Source organism: Molossus molossus, unplaced genomic scaffold, assembly GCF_014108415.1.
Source record: "Molossus molossus isolate mMolMol1 unplaced genomic scaffold, mMolMol1.p scaffold_m16_p_22, whole genome shotgun sequence".
Lineage (NCBI taxonomy): Eukaryota > Metazoa > Chordata > Mammalia > Chiroptera > Molossidae > Molossus > Molossus molossus.
This window is the reverse complement of record NW_023425358.1, coordinates 32,341,925-32,366,487: the sequence shown is the minus strand read 5'-3', so window position 1 is coordinate 32,366,487 and position 24,563 is coordinate 32,341,925. Positions and strand designations below refer to the sequence as shown.

General features: G+C 47.6%; 1 protein-coding gene across 1 annotated transcript in view; it reads left to right on the top strand.

The window, feature by feature from the left end:
- The window catches only part of RPH3A (rabphilin 3A), a 69,960-nt gene that overhangs the window by 12,630 nt on the left and 32,767 nt on the right, over positions 1-24,563 (top strand). Inside the window, exons 3-5 of the mRNA XM_036276814.1 lie at positions 7,597-7,685; positions 10,976-10,987; positions 17,070-17,216. Of these exons, the coding sequence (XP_036132707.1) occupies positions 7,615-7,685; positions 10,976-10,987; positions 17,070-17,216 (230 nt within the window). The 5' untranslated portion in view covers positions 7,597-7,614. The remainder of the gene's footprint in view (positions 1-7,596; positions 7,686-10,975; positions 10,988-17,069; positions 17,217-24,563) is intronic.

Sequence of the window (24,563 nt, the reverse complement as noted above, 5' to 3'; positions counted from 1 at the left end):
TCATTAACATTGACGTCACAGCAAACAGCGCTAGAACTCGTGACATAATGAAGCTTATCTAATAAATATACTTTCCCCGGAAGGCACGTCACAGACTTCTTGGAATATCAGACAGCTATTCAGCCCTGTGCTCGGGGGTCATTGTAAACATCAAAACCACCAACAAAAATGTGGCAAACGTGACACTAAATAGACCTCCAATAAGAGACTTGTCGACATTGGGAGAGCCCGGCGGGAAGGCGGGGTCCAGCCACTAACGTGCACGTTGGACCAGCGGCTTTCAACCTGTGGGTCGCGACCCCTTTGGGGCTCGAACGACCCGTTCACAGGGGTCACCCAAGACATAACAGTAGCACAGTTACAGTTATGAAGTAGCAACAAAAATAATTTTATGGTCGGGGTCACCACAGCATGAGGAACTGTGTTAAAGGGCCGCGGCATTAGGAAGGTTGAGAACCGCTGCATCGAACAATTCCGTTGTTGTTTTGGTCTGCTCTGTGTGTGTCTACAAATGACCACAAAAGTGCCTTTGCGGTTACAAATACATGTTAGGACGAGGGCAAATATGCATATATGGGATTTGCAAATAACAAGAACCGACTGTGTAAGCGTGTGTACGTGTGTGCGCCAGCCAGGATTGCATTGATTGCAAACCCAACTCCAGCTAGTTCAAGTCATTCAAAGGGACATGTATTGGCTAATGTAGTCAAAGAGCCCACAGTGTGGCTGCGTCGAGTCCCGGCTCTGCTACTTGGTAGCTGTGTGGTTTCAAGCTGGTGGCTTAACCACTCTGAGTCTCAGCTTTCTCACTAGTAAAATGAGGACCGGACCGCCTATGTATGAGTAGGATTGTGAGGATTAAAGTATATCCCGAAGGTATGGAATTGGACTCATCATAGGTGCTCAAGAAATGGCATTTACTGTTGGGTAAACTGTAATCTAGGAGAAGCAGGAAAGGGAATTGCCCTTCAACAAGTGCTTGTGTGTGAGGAATCATAGCAGGTGCTGAAACTCATCAGCTCAGGGACTCTAAGGGTCTGCTCCCCTCCCATGTCTGGAATCCTATGCTGTTTACCTGACACACATCTCTCTGCTTTTGCTCCTGGTACCAACGGTTGCTTTTCTTCTGGGGCCTTAAGCTTCCTGTCCATCATGGTGATGCTTGGGGGAGGGGGGTAATGGGAAAGTGGGGGACCATCTGAAATGTCAGAGGCTTACCACTGGACTTTCTCTATTTCCATTAACTGCCTCTCAAGCCTGAGATCTTGGCTGTACTTCATGGAGAGTCGCCTGCAGGGACATCTTGGGCTCACGCTGTGCCCGATTGGAACATGGTTAGGTGGATTGCCTGGGGGCGGGGCGTAACGAACTTCAGGATCAGAACCCACTTTCCAAAGACTCCCCTCTCCACTCTCACGTGAGGTCAAGTTTTCTAGGCGCTAAAGCTGAGATTGGGTTTTCATGTGCTGGTGGTGGACTCAGGACAGGGCAGCGGGGACACTGGGCTTGCATGTGGCTTTAGCTGGAGTCTGGCCACAGCCTGATCCCACGGGGGGGGGGGGGGGCTCTGCAGCATGCTGCCACCACAGAGCCATCCTGCCTTGAGACAAGGGGGCTGCCCCTGGGGTGGGGGTAGCCTCCTAGGTGGCACTGGGCAAGGCAGCTGTTCTTGTTGGCTGAGGGCAAGTTTCTGGAAGACGGTGCTGCTATAAGCCCTTAGTTGCTACCATTCCTCAAGGCTGGGGTTGGACACGTCACCTGTGAAAACATCAACTGTCTGCAATGCCTCCTCCCCTCTACCTGCTTCCGCGTCACGCCCAGCTCCTGGCCCAGGCCTGGCTGACTAGGCTGAGTCCAATCCTGGGACGCTAAATGCTTTGAGAGCAGGGCTGCCCAGGGTGGCTTCTGGCCCAGAGAGATGGAGCTGGGTGGTTTCCCTGGGGCGGTCAGCAGCCAGTTTGGACTTTGCAGGAGGCATTTTAATAGAAGAATTCCTGGGGTGCATGAGTGCGGGAGAGTGGGCAGGCCAGGTTCTGCCTCGAGGGCAACAGAATGTGAAGATCAGAGTTCTTGGGAGGAGGCGGCACCCCTGTCCCAGCTCTCCCCGCCTCCCAGGGTGCGCCAAGGGGCTGTTTCATCTCTGCTGCAAAGCAAAGTAGGAGGCGAGGATTTCAAAAGAGCGATCCGCAGTCCAGACCAGGGCCAGCCAAGGAAGCTCGTTAGAGGGATTGAGGCTCTGGGAACCCGGGGTGGGGGGGGGGGGGGGGGGTAGTGCGGGGGCAGGGCAGCCTCACTCGACTCTTGGCACAGGCGATAATGAGACCGTAAGATCCTTTTCAGCAAATTTCCTTCACTGCAGGAGCCATCCCTCCTTTGTGCTTTTTATTTTATTAATTTATTTTTGTTACAGATGTTTCTCCTTTTTTCCCCATTGACACCCTCCTCCCCATTTTCCCCACCCCGTACCCAGCTTTGTTGTCCACATTCATCGGTTATGCGTACATGCATGTAAGTTCTGTGGTTTATCTCTTCTCCCCCCGCACCCCCCTCTTCTGAGGGTTGTCAGTCTGCACTCTACTTCCATGTCTCTGGGTCTACCCTGTTCCTCAGACTGTTATGTTCTTTATATTCCACAAATAAGTGAGATCATGTGATATTTGTCTTTCTCTGCTTGGCTTCTTTTGCTTAGGATAATACTCTCCATGTCCCTCCATGTCATCTCAAAGGATAAGAGAGCTTTCTTTCTTACAGCTGCATAGTATTCCATTGTGTATATGTACCATGGCTTTATCCACTCATCTACTGACGGACACTTGTGCTGTTTCCAGATCTTAGCTACTGTAAATAGTGTTGCTATGAACATGGGGGAACATATATTCTTTCTGATTGGTGTTTCAGGCTTGTTAGGGTATATTCCTAGAAGTGGGATCACTGGGTCAAATGGCAACTCAATTTGTTAACTTTTTGAGGAAACACCATAGTGTTTTCCATAGTGGCTGCACCAGTCTGCATTCCCACCAGCAGTGTACTGGAGTCCCCTTTTCTCCAAACCCTCGCCAACACTTGTTGTTTGGTGATTTGTTGATGGTGGCCATTCTGACAGGTGTGAGGTGATACCTCATTGTTGTTTTAATTTGTCTCTCTCTGATGACTAGTGATGTTGAGCATTTCTTCATATGTCTCTTGGCCATTTGTATGTCCTGTTTGTATGTCCTGTTAGCTCCTCTGCCCATTTTTTAATTGGGTTCTTTGTCTTCTTTTTGTTGAGTTGTATGAGCACTCTATATATTTTGGAAATTAACCCCTTAGCTCATGTATCATTGGCGATTATGCTCTCCCTTATAGTGGGTTCCCTTTCCATTTTGATGGTTGTTTCTTTTGCTGTACAGAAGCTTTTTAGTTTGGTGTAGTCCCACATGTTCATTTTTTCCCTTTGTTTCTGTTGCCTTAGGTGATGTATCAGTGAAAATTCTGCTGCATATGATGTCTGAAATTTTGTTGCCTCTATTCCCACATTGCTGAGCATTTTTAAATCAGAAATGGGTGCTAGATTTTGTCAAATGCTTTTTCAGCATCTATTGATATGATCATGTGGTTTTTATCTTTCATTTTGTTTATGTGGTGTATCACATTTATTGATTTGTGAATATTATACCAGCCTTGCATCCCTGGGATGAATCCTACTTGGTCATGGTGAATAATTTTTTTGATGTATTGCTGGATCTGATTTGCTAGTATTTTGTTCAGGATTTTGGCATCTGTGTTTATCAGGGATATTGACCTGTAGTTTTCTTTCTCTGTAGTCTTTCTCTGGTTTTGGAATTAAAATTATGCTGTCCTCATAAAACGAGTTTGGAACTCTTCCTTCTTCTTGAATTTTTTGAAATAGTTTGAGGAGAATGGGTCTTAGTTCTTTGAATGTTTGGTAAAATTCCCCCATGAAGCCATCTGGGCCTGGGCTTTTGTTTGCTGGGAGAGTTGTGATTACATCTTCAATGTCCTTAGTTGTTATTGGTCTGTTCAAGTTTTCTGTCTCTTCCCGGTCCAGTTTTGGGAGACTATGTGTTTCTAGAAATTTGTCCATTTTGCTTAGATTGTCGAATTTGTTGCCATATAATTGTTCATAGTATTTGTTAATGATCCTTTGTATTTCTGTGGTGTCAGTTGTTACTTCTCCTCTTTCATTTCTGATTTTGTGTATTTGGGTTCTCTCTCTTTGTTTTTTGGTGAGTCTAGCTAAGGGTCCATCAATCTTGTTTATCTTTTCAAAAAAACAGCTCTTTGTTTCATTGATCCTTTGTTTTTTTGTTTTTGGTCTCTATGTCATTTATTTCTGCTCTGATCTTTACTATTTCCTTCCTTTTACTTGCTCTGGGGTTTCCTTTTTGTTTGCTTTCTAGTTACTTAAGTTGTGAGGTTATATAGTCTATTAAAATTTTTTCTTGTTTCTTGAGGTAAGTCTGTAGTGCTATGAACTTCCCTCTCAGAACTGCTTTTGCTGCATCCCATAGATTTTGTGTTGTTATGTGTTCATTTTCATTGGTTTCCAGGAAGTTTTTAATCTCTTCCTTGATCTCCTCGGTGACCTATCCATTGTTTAATAACATGCTATTTAGCCTCCATGTGTTCAAATGTCTTTGCATGTTCTTGTTGCAGTTGATTTCTAGTTTCATGTGATCTGAGAAGGTGCTTGATATGATTTCAATCTTCTTGAACATGTAGAGATTTAGTTTGTGTTCTAACATGTAGTCTATCTTTGAGAATGTCCCATGTGCACTTGAGAAGAATGTGAATTCTGTAGTTTTGGGGTGTAATTCTTTGTAGATATCTATTAAATCTATTTGGTCTAGTGCTTCACTTAGAGTGTGTTTCCTTGCTAATTTTTTGTCTAGAGGATCTATCCAGTGATGTCAGCGGGGTGGTGAAGTCCCCTGCTATGATTGTATTGCTGTCGATTTCTCCTTTGAAGTCCTCCAGAAGATTTTTAATATATTTTGGTGCTCCTATATTGGGTGCATATATGTTTACCAAGGTTATATCTTCCTGTTGGATAGATCCTTTCAATATTATGTAGTGACCTTTTTTGTCTCTAGTTATGGCCTTCATTTGAAATCTATTTTATCAGATATGAGTATTGTTACCCCAGCTTTTTTTCCCTTTCCATTTGCTTGGAAGATTTTTTTCCATCCCTTCACTTTCAACCTATGTGAGTCTTTTGTAGTGATGTGGGTCTCTTGTAAACAACATATATGAGTCATGCTTTCTTATCCAATCAGCTACTCTGTGTCTTTTTATTGGAGCATGCAATCCATTTACATTTAAGGTGATTATTGATATGTACTTATTTTTTACCATTTTTGTTTAGTGTGGTTATATTTTTCTTCCTATTTCTTCTACTAATTACAGTAGTCCTTTTAACATTTCTTGCAGTGCTGGTTCAGTGCTAATGTATTCTCTTAGCCTTTTGTTTTTTTTGTCTGGGAAGCTCTTTATTTGACCTTCTATTTTCAATACTAGCCTTGTTGGGTAGAGTAGTCTTGGATTCAGATCCTTGTTTTTCATGACCTTGATTACCTCCTGCCATTCCCTTCTGGCCTGCAGTGTTTCTGTTGAGAAGTCAGCTGAGAGCCTTATGGGGGTTCCTTTGTAGGTAACCTGTTGCTTATCTCTTGCTGCCTTTAGGATTCTCTCTTTGTCTTTAATTTTTGGCATTTTAATTACAAGGTGTCTTGGTTTGGGTCTGTTTGGGTTCTTGTTACTTGGAGCTCTCTGTGCTTCTTGATCTTGAATGCCTTCTTCCTTTACCAAATTAGGGAAGTTTTCTGTCACTATTTTTTTAAATATATTCTCTAACCCTTGCTCGTTTTCTTCTTTTTTGGGGACTCCTATGATGTGAATATTATTACATTTCCAGTTGTTCCACAGTTCTCTTAAGCTGTCTTCCTGTTTTTTTCCTTTTGGTTTTCTGAATCATTGATTTTTTTCTACCCTGTCTTCTAATTCACTGATCCAGTCCTCAGCTTTCTCTACTCTGCTGTTTATTCCTTCCAATGTGTTCCTTATTTCTGCTGTGTCATTCTTCATTTCTTCTTGGTGGTTTTTCATTTCTAATTGGTTGATTTTCAATGTTTCTATGTCTTTACTCATGGTGTTGATGTCCTTACTCATGCTGTTGAGCTTCCTCAAGATCATGGCTCTGAATTCAACCTCTGATAACTTGCTTAACTGCATTTCATTTATCTCATCTTCAGTAGAGGTCTCTTGTTCTTTCATTTGGGATTTCTTTGTTTCACCATTTTGGCTATCTCAGTGGGTTTTGGAGCCTGCCAGATTTTCCCTGTGGATGTTGGTGTTTTGCTGTTTGTGGCTTCCTCTACTGGGTTTGGATGAGTGTGGGAGGACCCACATTAAACACCACTGTCACGTCTTACTTTCCTGGGTAGATTTGCAAGCTCAGGAATTTCCCAAGGTTGGGGCAGATGCTGGTTATTAATGAGCATCAATTTACATTTCAATGGCCCAGCTGGGTGGGGTTGAATTTCCGTGGGAGGGGCCGCAGCCTCTCCCCAGAGCCCTGGGAAGGAGTAAGATGGCCACCATCCTGCATGGCCGCAACTCAGCAAAAGCTCTGAGCACCCTCCAAATCCCGAGTGTCCCCACACAGTTCCAGCCTAGGCGCCCTTTCTCAGCCAGAGCCCAAGGTGAGTGGCTGTGGCTATTTTAGTGCTCTGTCTGGGCCCTCTGCGCTGTGGAGTGGGCTTGGGATTTTAACTCCAAGGGCACTGCTCACAGCTAAGACCACTGCTGTCCGTGGGCTCCCAGCCCCCCTCTCACGCCTCTGCAGTCCTACCAGGATCAATTCAGTGTCCCTGATTATATGGTCCTCACAAGCTGCTTTTCTGTTGCTTCTTCCCTGATGATTTGTCTTTATTTTAGTTGTAATTCCAGTTTGGTCCTGGGAGATGGTCTGTGTAGCTTCTGTTTACTCCGTCGCCTTTTCTATGTTATACTTCTTTGTGTTTTCGAAGTGGAAACAATGAAATGGTCACATTCCTTTGGGGAGTTATGTTAACCACACAGGAGCAGACGAAATGGCTTCTCTGTAAGGGGTTTCTCTCCCATGTGTCCACCCATGAACCCCCACCCCCTCTCTGGCTTCAACCACCTGAAGACTGAATAATTCCACAGGCTACAGGATAGGAAGAGTTCTCTCCCCGTCCCTCTCCCAACTTGTTGCCTTTTCAGTTTCCCAGGAAACAAAGCTGTGCTGTAACCCGACCTCCAGGGAAATTGGGACCCTGGGAGCTCTGACCCTACCCCTGCTGGGCGTGTGACCTTGACTTGGGGACTGAGAAGAATGTGGGTTTAAGGGAGGGATTTTTGGGCTCTGATCCATTTCTCCCAGGTGGAAACTATGACCTCCAGTAGGAACCTTCCCTCTTGGGGCCCCGAGGTTCCCCATCTGGAAAGTGGAGGGTAGCTGTGTGAAGCCCCCTGTCTTCTTTGTGTCCCCTGGAGTGTTTGGCACAGAGTAGGGCCTTGAGAAATACGAAGTGGTTGGATAACCAAGGTCCTCTGTGGGTTACTGTGTTCCAGGAGCACAGGACTTCGGCCATGACTGACACCGTGTTCAGCAGCAGCTCTAACCGTTGGATGTGTCCCAGTGACCGACCCCTTCAATCCAAGTAAGTCGCTGGGTCTTCCTAGGAGTGGCTTGTTTGGGGTCATTGAAGTCCTGAGAGTTCTACCCTTGAAGGAGGAAAGGAAGTGAAAACAAAGGACTGGAATCTCCTCCCCTGGGTGGGGGAAATGGAACCCGGTGGAAGTTATGTCATGGAAATTTCTCCACTGATTTTACTGCTTTAAAAAAAATTATTATTATTATTATTATTTTTTAATCTTCAGATAGAATGGGAGGGAGAGTGGGAGGAAGAGAGAGAGAGAAACATTGATGTGAAAGAGACACATTGAGTGGCTGCCACCCATATGACCCCAACCGGGGCCAGGGACAAACTGCAACCAAGGTTCGTGCCCTTAGCGGGAACCAAACCCGGCCTCTCTGGTCCGTGGGCCGACACTCTAAACAATACTGGCCAGGGGAGTGTTGTTTTTTTTAATAGATTTTTTTAGAGAGAGGGGAAGGGGGAGGAAGAGAGAGAGTGATGGAGAGAGAGAGAGAGAGAGAGAGACAGACAGACAGACAGACAGACATTGATTTGTTGTTCCAGTCATTTATGCGTTCATTGGTTGATTTTTGTAGGTGCCCTGACTGGGGATCAAACTTGCAACCTTGACATATCAGGACAGTACTCAAACCAACCGAACTACCCGGCCAGGGCGGGTTGTACAATTTTAAATTCCACCAGAAATGTGTGAGACTTCCACCTCCACACCAGCACTTGATGTGATCAGTCTTTCTTTTCATCATCTCAGTGTGTGAATAGTGGTGCTTCTTTTTTTTTTTTTTTTTTTATCCTCACCCGAGGACATTTTTCCATTTTTTGTACAGATAGAGTGGGAGGGAGAGAGAGAGGGAAACATCGACGTGAAGGGACACATCGAGTGGCTGCCACCCGCACGACCAACCAGGGCCGGGGACAAACTGCAACCGAAGTACGTGCCCTTAGCGGGAACCGAACCCGGGTCTCTCCGGACCGCAGGCCGACGCTCTAACCGCTGAGCCAAACTGGCCAGGGCTAGTGGTGCTTCTTTGTTGGTTTTTTTTTTCCCCTTTATTGATTTTAGAGAGAGAAAGTGAGAGGGAGAGAGAGATAGAAACATCGTTTGGCTGCCTTTTGCATGCCCCCCACTGGGGATGGGGCCCACAACCTGGGCATGTGCCCTGACCGGGAATCGAACTGGCGACCTCTTGGTGTATGGGTTGACATTCAACCACTGAGCCACATTGACTGGACTCTTTGTGGTTTTAATTTGCATTTCCCTGATGCCCGTGATGGTGCTGACCCTCTTACGTCACCTGCCATCCTACAACCTCTTTGCTGAATCACCTGTTCAAATACTTTGTCCATTTTTAAATCAGATCGTTTATCTTCTTGTTATTAAGGTCTGCAGGGTTGGTTGTTTTCCATAGGTCAGAGATGGGAGTCCTTTGTTGGATATATGTTTTGCAAATATTTTCTCAGTCTAATCTTTGCCTTTTTTTTTTTTTAATAACAGAATCTTTTAAAGAGGGAAAGTTTTTATTTTGATGAAGTCTATTTTGTTTGTTTATTTTGAAAGCGGGGAGAGTTTCTGGAGAATTCCCTTACTTTTTAATCCCAGAATTAACCACATGAAGAGAGTGTTGCTCTAACTTACCTGGGACCTGATTATGTATCAGTGAAGGGTCTGTCTGAATAGCTAGTCCATCCATAGCCTCTGACCCAGACGGCCCTGGGTCTTGACTTCTACCTAGAGCTCGAGTCTTACAGTTCTGAAAATAATACTGAACTCTACTGGTTCTTTGTTTAAAGAAAATATCTACTCTCCCAAGCTCTTCCCAAGATGTCTCTTTGGGGCCAAACTTACTTTGTAGAAAATATTCCATCAGCCAAAAAGTGTGTCTCTGGAAGATAAACACTTGCCTGAAGGGTGGACAGGGTAAAATATTTATTTTATTCTTGAAATGTCAGTTAATTAAAATCCCATCCATCTGAGTTTACTTGAGTCGATGCAAAGCCAAACAATTTGCTTGACAATTAAATCAGAATTGTTCCTCCAGCCTGGATGCAGTTTCGCAAAAAGCGCTCCTGGGTCACTGTGAAGCATCTTGGCATTCTGAGAGCATCTGGCTGGCTGGCTCGCTGCTGCGTCTTCTTCAGATATTAAAAATGGTTCCCCCGTAACTGCTAATGGGTGAATTATAAGCATCACACATGCTATCTGCCCGGCAGCCGTGGTGATGTGCCAATGCAGATGCTTGTAATGTCTTTCTCCTGGAAATTAAGACGTCTAGTCCTCATTAACTGCTGGCTAGCCAGATACACTTACCGCTTTTGTGATTCTCAAATGCCGTCCTCTCTCAGCCTCCTTGAGTCCAACAGCGGTGTTTGAACCGTGACCAGTGACCACGTGACGGTGTTAGAAAGAGGCGGATGCGTCTGCTTCTGTGGGAGGAGGGCGATGGGTTAGCTCTTGATGTTGGGAGAACATGGGGAGGAATGCTGGGAAGTTGATGCTTCTCTGTGGCTTTTAAGTTGACAAGCGAGAGCATGCCAGAGATCGGAGGTGGAAACTGAGGCACAGAGAGAGGACATGGGGTAGGTGTATGTCTGTGTCCGCACACGTGATACATGAGGGTGCTGGTCTCCTTTCCCCAAACTGGGGCATTGAAAGTTCTCCCTTTGGAAGATCCAGTTACTGTTCAGGGCTCAACCCTCCGCAAGGTGTTCAATGCAGCAAAACCCGAGAATGATGTTGGCCGTGTGATCCGTTAGGACCCCAAACCCATGATTTAAATACACGCATGATCAACTCAGTTCATGAATAAGCTGAACTGAGTGGGCATTTTAATCACAGCTGTGGATTTTGCAAGCCTCCTTTGCAGTTACCTTGTTTTACATGTGAGAAAAAGATCATGATGCCTGGCCCTGGCCGGTTTGGCTCAGCGGTTGGAGCGTCGGCCTGCGGTCCAGAGAGACCCGGGTTTGGTTCCCGCTGAGGGCACGTACCTCGGTTGCGGTTTGTCCCCGGCTCCAGTTGGGGTCGTGTGGGTGGCGGCCACTCGATGTGTCTCTCTTGCATTGATGTTTCTCCCTCTTCCTCCCTCTCTCCCTCCTACTCTATCTGAAGATAAATGCAAAAATAAATGTGCTTGGGTGAGGATTGGAAAAAAAAAAAGATCATAATACGGGGGGAGGGGGTCGGTTATTGTCATTTAAACTATGTTTTTGTATCCAGACAGTATTGCTATCTTTATGAGATGTCTTTCCCGATTTCATTTTTTCTTTCTCTCCTTTCCTCTGCCTTCCTCCAGTGATAAAGAACAGTGAGTATTTCATGCCACAATTTTATTTTTCAACCAACCAAATTGTATCTCCTTTCTGATCAAAGTGGCTTGCCCCTACAGAGAGATGGTTTAAAAAAAAGAACTAGCACATTTTACATATCTAAAAAAAAAAAAAATGTAAGTGATTAAAAAAAAACACACATCCTTTTGAGAAAAAAAAAAATTATGAAATGTCAAAAAAGATCTTGCTGAAGGCTGGAAAGTTGCCTCAGGAGAGCCTCGGTTTCATCCTTGTGGGATTTCAACAAGGTAGCGACCGCTCGGTGCCGGTTTCCACGGTGTTTGCCTAGGAGCACTGTTCGGAAACAAAGGTGGTAACTCAGATAACTGCTACAGTAAATACCGGCGGCGAGGAACAGAGCAGAGCTCTTGGGAAGTGACGTTCCGCCCACTTGTCCCTGTGGCCTCACGGGAGGTCGGTCTGATTTCCCGGTGGGCTGCCTTGGCTCCGACGTCCTAGCTTTGCTCACCGCTTTGATCTTTTATTTTAATTTTTTCTTTTTTAAGTTTTATTAGTTTATTTTTGTTAGAGATGTTTCTCCTCCCCCCCCAGACCCCCTCCTTCTCATCCCTCCCCCCCACACCCCTAGCATTGTTGTCTATGTCCATGGGTTACGTGTACATGCATATAAGTTCTTTGGTTTATCTCATCCCTCCCTCCCGCCCCCCTCCTCTGAGGTCTGTCAATCTGAACAATATTCCTTTCTATGTCTCTGGGTCTATTTCATTCAACAGCCCACCTTGTTTGTTATATTCCACAAATAAGTGAGATCATGTGATATTTGTCTTTCTCTGACGGGCTTATTTCGCTTAGCATAATACCCTTGAGGTCCCTCCGTGTCATCTCAAAGGATAAGAGATCTTTCTTTCTTACAGCTGCATAGTACTCCATTGTGAATATGTACCACAACTTTTTCATCCACTCATCTATTGATGGACACTTGGGCTGTTTCCAGATCCTAGCGGTTGTAAATAGTGCTTCTATGAACATAAGGGTACATCTATCCTTTCTGATTGGTGTTTCAGGCTTCTTAGGGTATATTCCTAGAAGTGAGATCGCTGTCTCAAATGGCAAATCAATTTTTAATTTTTTGAGGAAACACTGTACTATTTTTCATAGAGGCTGCACCAGTCTGCATTCCCACCAACAGTGTACTAGAACCATTTTTGTCTTTTAAATTGGATTCATTTCCCAAATATGCATGACCAATTGGGTGCTAGGTCCAAGAAATGGACAGTCAGGGCTCTGGTTGTTGGGTACACATTCAGAAACTATGGGAAGTCATTTTACGCTCCCCATGATGGGATGTTATCACAGAGCCACAGCTGAGCGTGGGGTCTGGTATCAGAAGACCAGTCTGAGTCCTGCTCTGGTATTGGGGGTCAGTGTGGCCTTGGGCACACCCTTGACCTGAGCCCTGACTACCTCCTTTGTAAGACAGGCACAATGACCCTGCCCTTCCTCCCTCACCAGGTGGTGGTAGGATCCCATGAGACGCACTGGGAACCTTTGTAAACGGTGAAGCACACTGAGCGAAGCCACGGGAAAGTGTGAATCACAACGCTGCCTTCCCCTGTGTGCATATATACATTGCACGTGCACATATACACACATAATACATATACCGTGTGTATATGCATTGTGTGTATATGTGTATATATACAATGTGTCTATGTGTATCACTTGCATAATTTGTTCAGCTTTTTTGGACCCAACTGACCACATCATCGGGCCCAACATTCTCTAAAGGTTTTCTTAACATCGATAAGGTGATCTCGGGAAATGATTTTCCCAGTTCTGTGTCTCAGTTTCTCCATCTGTCAAATGGGAACTTTGGACCAGTTGATTGCTGAGGACCATTTGAATGTTCTACGATTTCTGTTGTTGGCTGATAAGACAGGCCAGACTAGATCTGCTTTTTTCCCCTTCTATTTATGTTCAGATAGAGTGGGGGAGAGAGAGAGAGAGAAACATCGATGTGAGAGGGCACATCGACTGGTTGCCTCCTGCGCGACCCCGAGCAGGGCTGGGGAAACTGCAACCGAGGTACGTGCCCTTGACCAGAATTGAACCCGAGATTCCCTGGTCCACGGGCCGACACTCTGTCGCTGAGCCAAACCGGCCAGGGCTAGATCTGCTCTATATGAGTGTCGTGAGTATGTTATTTAGACACGCCAGGGACAGATGTTGAGACATTGCCAGACTATAAATACGAACAGCACAGGAAAGGAGCCCATGGCTCCAGAGGGTCTGAGGCTCATAGAGGCTTCCTGAACACTGACAGTTGAAAGGTAGTGTATGTCCATCCTCATTCACTCCCTCCCCTCCTCCTTCCTTCCCCTTCCTCCTTCCTTTTCTCCTTCCCTTCCCTTATGAACAAATATTCACCGACTACATATGTCTACTACATATCAAGCAGTGTCTTAGGCACCAGGAATATAGGGATAGCCAAAGTCTGAGCGTGTGTCTAGAGGGGTCTATGAACAAATTAACAGCCAGTCACCCACAAATACAGCCCAGTGTGCTAGGAGCTCTGAGAGCGGGGTCACAGTGCGCCCAGGGAGCACAGGAGGGGCATGTAGCCCAGGCTCGGGGGTCATGATGGCCAAAGTGAAATGTTAAGTTGAGACCGAGTGAAGAAGGCAGAGCAAGATTAAGCAGAGACACAGGAGTTCCACGTAGGGGAACAGCATGTGCAAATTCCAAATGTAAAAGAGATCAAGGCATTTTAGAAGAACTGAGTGGATGTCCGTCTGGTTTAACAGATTAGCAGAAGTCCTTGATTCCCTTAGCATTCCGAAGGAGTAGGGGGACCACGGCATCCCTCTGTACCCCCGTTAGTCTGGTTGGGGTAAACTTCATCCGAAAGGGCCGGCATGTGTAAAACATTTTGTGATGTGGCTGCCTCTCCTTTCCCATCCTTTCCTTCAGGATTCATTAACATGTCATTCACTGAGCTGTAAAGCGACTTCCTGCTGACACCTGCCTGTGCCGGTGTCCTGGGGGAAGGGAGGGGATGAGAAGAAGAAAGGAAAGAAAAAGGATTAATTTTCCGCTCAGCACTGCTGTGCAATGCTTCAGAGCCCCGGTGCCCCGGCAGTACTTCATCATTGCACTCCTTTTGGGAGTGATCATTTATTAAAAGAGACATCTGGTGGGCATTTATTGCATGACTATTGTGTGCATGAAATGAAGAATTAAGGTGGGAGATGGAAAGGAGGTGGGAGTCTGCCCTTGGAGGTATTTTTGGAAGAAACATCTGGGAGGGGCTTGCGCCTGGAGTCAGGACTAATTCCTTTTGTATTAGGGGCCACTGGTGCTGGTCTTAATGGGAGGGTTCCTTCTGACCCTCTCTTGGTGCCCCTGAGCAGGAAGTCAGTTAGCAATCAAGCATGTCCAGGATGCTATATTCTTGAGCCTGACCATATTCACTTCATGCGTGTTTCTGAGATGTTCCCTTCCCTCCTCTGACTGGCAGGCTTCTGGGAAATGAGCAAGTCAATTGCAGTGATCTTTAGACATTTTGTTAGCAGTGAAACTCTTTCTTTGATTAATATTTTATTTAGAAGCTAAAAAGATAAGACTGGAGCTGGATAAAGACTTTTAGCAGGTGAAAGCATTAAACACATCCTGGTGAACTTTGTGCAACTCTAATTTAGAATAGTACCAAACTGCGAAGTAAATGTAGGAAGTCTAGCAAGCTTCACATTTGCTTGTTGTCGTAGTGGATACTGTATCAGCTAGCTTTTGCTGTGTAACAAACCATGTTAAAACTCAGTGGTGTAGAGCAATTCTTTGTTTCCAGGAATATGGGCTGGGCCAGTGGCTCTGCTGATCTTGGCTGGACTTGCTTATGTGTCAAAGGGTTGACTGATCTAGGTTGGTTGTGGCTGGAATGACTCAGCTCTGCTCCATGTACTTCTCATCCTCCAACGTTCTGTCCTGGGCATGTTGTGACATCATGGCAGAGGTGTAAGAAAGTAAGCAGAGACACAAAAGGCGTTTTCAGATAGACAAAGATTCCCTTCTCCTCCTCCTTTTCTCCTTATTCCTCTTTCTTCTTTACAACACAATCCTTTAAAAAGATAATTTCAATTAGTGAAGGGTACAATGAAAAAAGTGAACCCGGGCAATGAGGGACAAAGGAAGGCCTTTCTGAGTTGACATTTGAACCAAGATTTGAAGGATGAGAAGGAGCTATCCATGGAGAGATCTGGGGAGATAAGTGTTCCTGAAAAGGGGACAGCACGTGCAAAGGCCCTGAGGCAAAAACAAGCTTTCAGTGTTCAAGACTGAGCAGGGCTGCCAGTGAGGCTGGAGTGTAGTAAGAGAGTGATAAGGATGGAGGAAGATTAAGGACAGATCAGGCAGATAGGCAAGAAGAATTTTTATTTCTATTAAGGTAGAATGCACAGAACATAAAATCAGCCATTTTACAGTGTACAATTCAGTGGCATTTAGCATATTCACAATGTTGTGCAACCTCTATGCAGTTCTGGGTTTTATTCAAAGTCGATGAGAAGGCACTGGAGGGTATTGAACAGAGGGGTTGAGCGTGTTTCACAGTTTATTCATCCCAGAGGCCCTGGCTCCAAGGCAAGGTGTGTTTCTACCAGAATTTCACCTCCTTCCCTTTCTCCCAACAAGACCTGGCCTTGGACATCTGCTTCCCTTTGCTTTCAGACTCTTCCTTCTCTCCTCTTTGGTGCAAACCAGCTCAGATGGGAGGATGGCAGAGGAGGGGGATGGGGAAGATGGGGCTTTTCATTTTTACCTTTGAGTGTCAAAGGCAATTTCATGACTGCTGATGAGATTGGAGCAGTGGAAGTAATAGAGGCGGACAGCTAATGGGGTGCTGGCTCTGGAGGATTCCTAGTGGTGTTTCGCCCTGTGTTCCACTTGGGTGATGTACGTCAGTGCCTGGGGCGTGGGCCATGTCATTAGTGGAGATGGTCATGATTTTCCATAGACTGCAGCTCTCCACCCAGCAGCCTCTGATCCTCTGCACCGTCACCGGGGCCACACGGGCAGGCACTCAATCCTCTCTGTACTTTGGAGGTTAAGTACACAGGCTGCCTGGGTTCGAATCCCACCTCTGCTACTTCCTAGCTGCATGGCCTTGGGCAAATGGTCTAATTTCTCCATATCTCAGTCTCCTCACCAGTAAATGGGCAATAGCAATCCTCACCTTGTAGGGATGATGTGGAGATTAAATAAGGGAATGAGGCACATAATGGGGATGATGTGGGGATTCAATGAGGGAACACAGGCACACAGTAGGAATGATGGGATTAAATGAAGGGGCGCAGGTACACAGGGATGTTGTGGGGATTAAATGAGGGAATGCAGGCACACAGTAGGGATGATGGGATTAAATGAAGGAGTGCAAGCACACAGTAGGGATGATGTGGGGATTAAGTGAGGGAATGTAAGCACACGGTAGGGATGTTGTGGGGATTCAATGAGGGAATGTGGTACCCAGTAGGTGCTTTGTCTATTGTTTGTTTTTAAAGCCAAGAAGAACACAGGATGAAACTCAAAATGCTACAGGAGCTTTTGAAGTTGGGAATCTGGATGTTTATGTGAAGTCAGGGGATTTTTATAAACCTAGTTGGCAACCATCTTAAATTTATTATTTTTTTAAATCTGTGGCTCGAACCAAACATCTTTGTGCCAGGCAGGGGCTGGGGTCCCCCTGGAGCGCAGGGCTTCAGACCACCCACCCAGAATTGGCTCCCCTCCAGCTGTGGGAGTCTAGTGTTCTGGCACCTTCTCCCGAGAACACTGTTTTCCTCTGGGTTTCCATGAGCTTCCTGCCACTGCCACTTACGGCGTGTCTACCAGGTGCTAAGCACATAATGGAAACGAACCCATTGTACTGATGAGCAAACTGAGGCTCTGAGAGAGGATTCTTTGGCCAAGAGTAGCCCAGCCAGGGGTTTTCTCAGCAAGGACGTGAACTGGGGTTTCCCCAGCTCCAGAGCCTGGGGCCTAACCACACCTCTACACTGCCCACTGGGTCTCCTGCCCAGCCTCACGCCTTCCCAAATTACCTTTCAGGCTCCAGGCGGGCTGGTCCGTCCACCCTGGCGCTCAGCCTGACAGACAGAGGAAGCAGGAAGAGCTGACAGATGAGGAAAAGGAAATTATCAACAGGGTGATCGCCCGGGCGGAGAAAATGGAAGAAATGGAGCAGGAGCGGATCGGGTGAGACCTGACGCTTCCCACCCCCTGGGAGTCACGGAGGCGGGGGTGTGGGGGGGCCAGGAGGCCGTGCCGCTCCGGGCAGGGTGCCGGGGTGCAGTGGGCTGCCTGTGGGCTTTGCCATCTAGGGCCCAGCAGGCCGCCCACCCAGGCAGAGCTGGAGTCCTTGTCCCATGAGGTTGGAGAGCTGGAGGAGGAGAGGGGGGAGGGTGGGCGGGGCCGGCTGGGGAGGGGCTTCTCGGGTGCGTTAGAGTCAGAGCATCTGGTGGGGAGGAAGGAGCTTGTCATTGGAGGGTGGGGTGTGTGTCTCTAGAAATGTGCTCTGGAGACACTGGCCACGTAGCCAGCAGAACGTGCAGCTGAGGGCGAGGGGGGAGGAGAGGGTGTGTCACAGAGACACTGTAAAAGCGAGGGCACCTCTGAAATGCATTATGTAAGAGACCCAGAGAGATCAGTCCTGAAAGGTGGGCCAGCGTGACCCTGGGGCGGCAGAGGGTGACCTGCTGGGTCTGGATTCGAAGACCCTGGGTCCATCCCTGCCCCTCTGCCTGGATCCCGGCTCGTTGCACCACCTCCCTGAGCCTTGGACCTCTCATGGCGGAGTGGGGGAAACACCAGTGACTGTCCGCGGGACTGTTGTCTGGGACGAGTGCAATGACTCACGTTCTGGTCCTGGCCCTGGGAATACTTCGAGTTTAATGCAAGGAAGGAAGAAGCAAAAAGGGAGGTTCCGAGGGCAGAGCTTTAGAACGAGTGTGGGAGAGAAGAAGGGATATAGAAGTGTGTGCGATGAGTGTGACAGAGAGTGACAAAATCCACGAGCAGGGACAGTGCTAGGAGGAGGGGAATGACATACGGGTGGGCTTGAGAAGGGGGGATCTTCAGAGGGGAGGGGTGAGGGGCGTGCAGAGGAGAGGAAGCGTGTGTACATGGGGAGCCCTGGCTGCCGGGAGGGAGGGAGGCGCCGAGGGGTCCCCTGAGCCTGGACTCTCAGTGAGCGGGGGGGGGGGGGGATAGCACCATTCCAGCCCCCTCCCTAGGCCCTTGTGCCAGGGGCAGCCTTTCCCAACTGCTTACAACAGATTTAGGCACTGAGGTGCCCACTTAGCTCCTTGCCCACGCACTCAGCTTGGGCTTAAGGAGGCTCTTGGTTAGATAATGATGTTGGGAACATGCAGGAAGTGGGTGCCTTTGATTGGAGCCTCTGCACATGACTCAGGGCAGACTGGGGGGTGGGGGGGTCAGAGGTGCTGCTGACAAACGACAAAACCCCACCACAGCATGTGTCTGCCCCCTCTGGGGTTGCTGAAGGGATAGGTCTTGAGGGGCCTGCATGTCTGTGTGTGTGAGAGTGTGTGTATGCATGCCTGTGCATGATTGCGTGTGTGAAAGTATGTATATGCATGCCTGTGTGTGCGTGAGAGTACATGTATGTATGCCTGTGTGTGTGTGTGTGTTTCACCCGACATTGGACCTGCACCTCACAGAAAGTGAGATTTGCATTCTAAGGATAAACACTTGGAAGCAAGAACCTCTGTCAGCCTTTTTCCTATATAGTGCGTACCACCAGCTAACATGTTTTATATTTACATATTTCCTTGATGACTGTTTCACTCTCCCTATTTGATGATAAGATTCCCAGGGGTAGAGATTTTTGCCTGTTTTGTTCCCACTGGCGCCCCAGCGCCCGGTACCTAGTAGGTGTGCAGTAAAGTATTCGTTGAGTGGGTGAGTGAATATGGCAGGCAGGCTGCCTCCTAACTTCTCGCTACGGCTCCTGTGGTCCAAAGTCCCAGGGAAGACACTCTGATTGGCTGGCTTATGTCAGGTGCTCTCTCTCTTGTCCTATCAGCTGTGATGCCCATGTTTTATGAACCTGGCCTTTGGTCTGCCTCGGGGGGTAAAGTTAAGGGGGGTGTCTGTGGACTGAGAAGGTTCTAGCTTGAACATTCTAGAAAAGGATAGATGGGTTCCCTGCCTTGTCCTTCATGTCTTGTGATGTTGCCTTGACTAACTGGTGACGTGGTGGAATAGCACAGTGGTCAATCACTGGAGCCCTAAAGTCAGAAAGGCCTGGGTTCAAATTCCAGGTCTACCACTTACCCTGAGTGCGCCGTTTATCTCCCGTGCTTCAGTTTCCTCATCTGCAAAGCGGGGATAACATTAGTACACACTTCCCAATGAGTGTTGAACATGCAGAGGGTTAGTGTGGTGCCTGGCACAGAGCATCGCACTCAGTAAATGGGGGCAGTCATTCAACAACGAGTTTGCTGTGGAAGTTTTGACACTGGCCAAGGCCTCCGTCCTAGAATTGATGCCCCAGGACTCCGAGTTGGCAAGCCCGGGAACCCCGCAGTTTAGCTTCCGCCGAAGGAGACTCCCGGGAAGCTGGGGCCAAGCCCTTGGTGGCAGAGGCTCCCTTTGCTGAGATGCTGCGTGTTCTGCCAGAATGGGGAGGACAGTTCTGGGGATTCTGTCTGCGGCTGTTTCCGGCCCGTCCCCGCAGCGAGCCCTCCCTTGGTGGCCTCGCCAGAGGCAAACCCAGTGCTATTTGTGTCTTAGGAGGTCGAACCTGCTCTCATGCCAGTTCTTCCCACGCACCCCTCGGACCGGCTCAGAGAGGAGCCCGATAAAAGCAAAGGGACACATCAGACGTGGGGCGAGGCTGAAAATGGGGTGCCGTCAGGGCCCTCACTTCACAACCTGAGCTTCTCAGTGAATAGGCCTCAGGAGTTTCTCCACCATCAATGAGGTGGGTCAGTGTGATTCTCAGGGTCCTGCTGCTCAGACCACAGTGTTGGGGTGTTTGCCGGAGGACCCTGGACCATATGGTTGGCTGCTCCTCTCAGAGTGATTGAGCTCTTTATAACTACATGCAACTCACAGATGTGTGTGTCCCCTTCTGGGTCCAGACACCAAGCTCTGCGGTGCTGAATCATCTTTCCTATTATCTCAGTGGGAGCTATCTAGAGAGGTGTGAAATCATTGTCAATAAACATAATAAATTATCATCAGAATGGGTACCATTTACTGAGCACTTACTATGTGCCAAACCCTGAACCTAAAAACATCTTATGGTTTAACTCTTGAACTGCTCTCCTGAACCCTGTCAGGTAGGTGCCATTATTACCCCCCTTTTGCTAGTGAGGTCAGGTCACTTGCCTAAGGTCACATGGAGTCAAGATGTCCATCCTGTCGGACTGACTCTCGGATTTAAGCTCTGAACTGTTAGGTGTCCTTCCTCAAGACTCGAAATTTCTGGACTGCAGAACATGGAAATTGTAAAAGCTCAGGTTTGAAGGGGACATTCTGGGAGCTAGAAGCTGGAGCTCATTCCGTCCTGGCCCTGTTCCTTCAAATATTAACCTGTTTGTACGCCCATAGCTGGTGTCCATCTCCAGGGGAGACTCACCCCTGGGTGTCCCAGGAGGTGCTGCCATTCTGGGGCAGTTTCATGGGAGTCGGCCACCCCAGGGAGCCCCGGATAACGCCGTAGATCACAGCTGTTTCTCTCCCTGAAGCCTCTTTGCTTCTGCCCAATGGGGAGTCTAAATCTTTGATCACAACTCAGCCCACCACCCAGCTCTGCTCTCTTCAGCATCCCCAGAGGGAGAGATGAGGGCCGGAAGAAAAGGAACTCATGAAACAGCCTCACTGGGCCCCCAATTTCTTCTTCAAAGGCTGAGTGGAACCTCAGAGTTTATTCTGCATGCCTTGTCTGCCTTATAGGCTTTCTATATTTGTTAGGACCCTTGGCTTGCCTGAAAGGAAATTAATTCCAGCCAAGTGGTTTCAGTTGTCTATTGCTGTATAACAAAGCATCCCAAATCCAGTGACTTAAAGCAACAACAGTATATTATTTTTTTATGATTTTATGGGTTAAGCATTCAGGCAGGGCTCTGAAACCCCGGGGTGGGTTTTCCGCTCCACGTGGCATGGGTGGGGGTTGCTGACTCAGCTGCATTTGACTGGTGGCTGGGCTGGACGGGACGGGCCAAGAAAGCTTCACGCCTAAGTCTGTGCCTCAATGTACTCTGCGTGGATTTTTCCTTATTCAGCTCCTCGACATGGCAGCTGAATCCCAAGAGAGCAAAGATGAAAATTGCCAGGATTCTTAACAGCTGGGTCTGAAACCGGTAGGGCATTACTCCACCATATTCTGTGGGAGGGGAAATGGATCCCATCTGCTTGTGGAAGGGTGACTTACGCATCCATAGGAAGGCGTTCATGGTGGCCATCTGGGGAGCCTCTACCACATTATGAACAAGGGGAATTTAATATAAGAATTCAGAGCCATCTCAAGGGATCCGAGGGCAGGAACACAGCCTCTAGCCTCATAAAAGATCTGCTTCTCATCCCATGTGGTAGAAAATATAGCCATGCTACATTCCCCCAGTTGTTACAGTTCTTCTTAGTCCTCATTCCAAATTCCCAGGGAAGGAGCTGATTGGCTCAGCTCATCCTGAGTGCCACCCATCATCCAATCAGCTGTGGCCAGAGGTGCCGGGCTGCATGGACGCTGAGTGCTTCTCCCGAGTGGGCAAAGGGCCTTTGTGAGTTGGACACACACCCGTGAGGTGTCTGCAGGACCTCTACACGTATTAAGGCTGGAATTAAACATCTGCTTGGAAAATTTTGTGTTTGCGGTTTTTGGTTTAAGAAAAACAAACAATTCCGCGCCCCCCCCCCTCCAGTGGTAGGACCCTCTGCATCCTTACCATATTTCTTCCTGTCCAGAGCCTCTCAAAGCCTTCGCTCACATCTCCTGCCTGCGAAGGGACAGGCAGCCGGGTAGCTTCCATTTGAGGTCAACATCCCTAAACAGATGGGCCCAAAAAAGTAATTAGGATTTGTCATTAACCTCGGTGTCCAGAGGCTGTGATGGAGGAGAAAGTCAGAGAGACACAACCTGTTGTTGACAGAATCTGTTGGATCCCTATCACCTCTCCATCTCTCTTCCATCATCCCCTATATTTTTGGCACAGAATTTGGACAGAGGGTGAAGTGACTAATAATGCTTGGAACTCGCTACATCTAATTAGGTCTGACAAGCTGACAATGAGCCAGGTCATGCTCTCATCTTTCTGAAGGGGGAACCTCCCCATTTTTTCGACCTTGAGTCTTAGGCCTGTGGATAGCTTTTGGGCTTTCTGGAGCATCTTGATATTATAGACATTTATGTCTATATGCGTGTGTCTGTGTGCATTGTTAAGAAGAAATATTTATAGCTTTCATCAGGTTTGGGGGGGGGGACTCTGATCTCCCAATGTGGAAACTACTGAATAGTACCTCAGTTTTTCCGAGAACTTCGTCACTGCTTTCTAATGCAATACAGCCTTAGTACTTTATGGAATCTGTTTGTGCAAGATGAAAATGGAAATCGTCTTCATTCCTTAATTAGTTGGTGTCCGGCATAAAAGAGAGAACAAGGAGAGGGCGAGGTCAGTGAACCCGAAACCCAACTGTCCCAGCCTCTTGTGGAATCACTTGACTCTTACGGTGCGAGGTTGGACCGTGTGGTCTCCAAGTTCCTGCCACCTCGGCACTATTGACATTTGGGACACATAGTTCTTTATAGTGGAACTGTCCTGAGCATTGTAGGATTTTTTTAGCAGCATCCCTGGCCTTCATCCTCTAGATGCCTGTGGCAAGCCCCCACCCAAATATAACAACCAAAATTGTCTCCAGACCTCGCCACGTGCCCTCTGGGGGCCAGCGTCACCCCCTTTGAGGGCCAATGCTCTGGCCTTTTTGTTGGGTGGTTCACAAAAGGAAGAAGAATCAAACTTGAGAATTTTTCTGCAACCATAGTCATCTTCTGGGGAAATGACATTAGTTCACTCTTTTCTTTTAAAATATGTTTTTATTGATTTTTTTTTTTTTAAAGAGAGAAAGGAAGGGAGAGAAACATTGATGTGAGAAACATGGATTGGCTGCCTCCTGCACACTTCCTACTGGGGACTGAGCCCATAACCTGGCCATGTACCCCAACTGGGAATTGAACCGGGACTTCTCAGTCCAGGAAATGATACTCAATTCACTCAAGCCACACTGGCCGGGCTCTAGTTCACTCTTATAGAGCACCATGCACAGCACACGCACAGGGTTCTGTAGATTCATTCCTGTCATCCTCACAACAACCCTGTGTAGTAGGCCGTGTTGTTGTTCCCATTTTATAGATTAGTAAACTGAGGCTAAGAGAAGTCCAGCAACTTGCCCTGGGTCACCCAGTTCATAAGCGATTACAAACCCAGGCTGGCTAGCTCTAGGGCTGAGTCTTATCCTGCTATTCTATAGAAAGGCAAATATTCACTGCCTAGTACTGTTAGGAACTTTCAAATGTGTCCTATTTCCTCTGATCCTCATAACGTCCTCACCAAAAGAGAGACTATTGTCTCTGCTTTACAGCTGAAAAACAGAAGCTCAGTGAGGTTAAGGCACTTGCCCCGGGGCACACAACCTTTCTGTGGCCAAAGCAGACTTTGAACTTGAATCTGTCCTTCCAGTTTATCCGATTGCCTTTGGGGTGCCGATTGGGAAGGCCACTGACAAATGACCGGGGATTTAGGGAAGTCAGTCATTTCTAGGGTGTCTCGGATCTTCATTGAGGGCAGGTGGAGGGGTTTGCAAGAGCCCCAGCCATAAGCACTGAAATAAAACAGACGTCATTCTTCTAAAGAGAGTCACAGCATCTGGCCAGCTGGACCTCACCTCCAGTCTCATTTCTGCCACTCATGGCTGAGTGCCCTTGGGTAAGTGACTTCCCCTGTGCATGCCTTGGTTTCCCCACCTGTGAAATGGGAGTGAATAATTGAGCAGATCCCGCAGGTTGTAGACAACGTCAGTGCACCACCTGGTAACTGCACCTGGGTTTATAATGACCCAGCACCTTGCCTCCAACTCCCCGCCAGGGGACCCTCCTCCCCAAAGTGCCGAGGTGCAGGCAGGAATTCCATCCGCCAATCCATCAAGGGGCGACGACGACGTCGGGATCTGTGGCTCCCCAGGTGGCGACAGTCATAAACAACCGTAGAATTAATGAGTCTGAAATGCACGCAGCTAGCTTGCCAGCCGGGTGGCTTCCTGACAGAGCGGCTCAGTCATGTCGGGACAGGTCCCCGAGAGACCCTGCCGTCGGGTCTCAAGCCAGCCCCTGTCAGAGAAGCCGTAGCTGCCTCCTCGTTCTAAATTCTGCCCCCGTCCACAGCAGATGGCCCGATCTTAACTTCAGAAAATGCCGAATTTAATAAAGTTAATGGTAATATCCCCCCACTTGGCAATTTGGGTGAGAGCGAAAGCAACATGATTCTGGAATTGATGATGTGTGTGTGTGTGTGTGTGTGTGTGTGT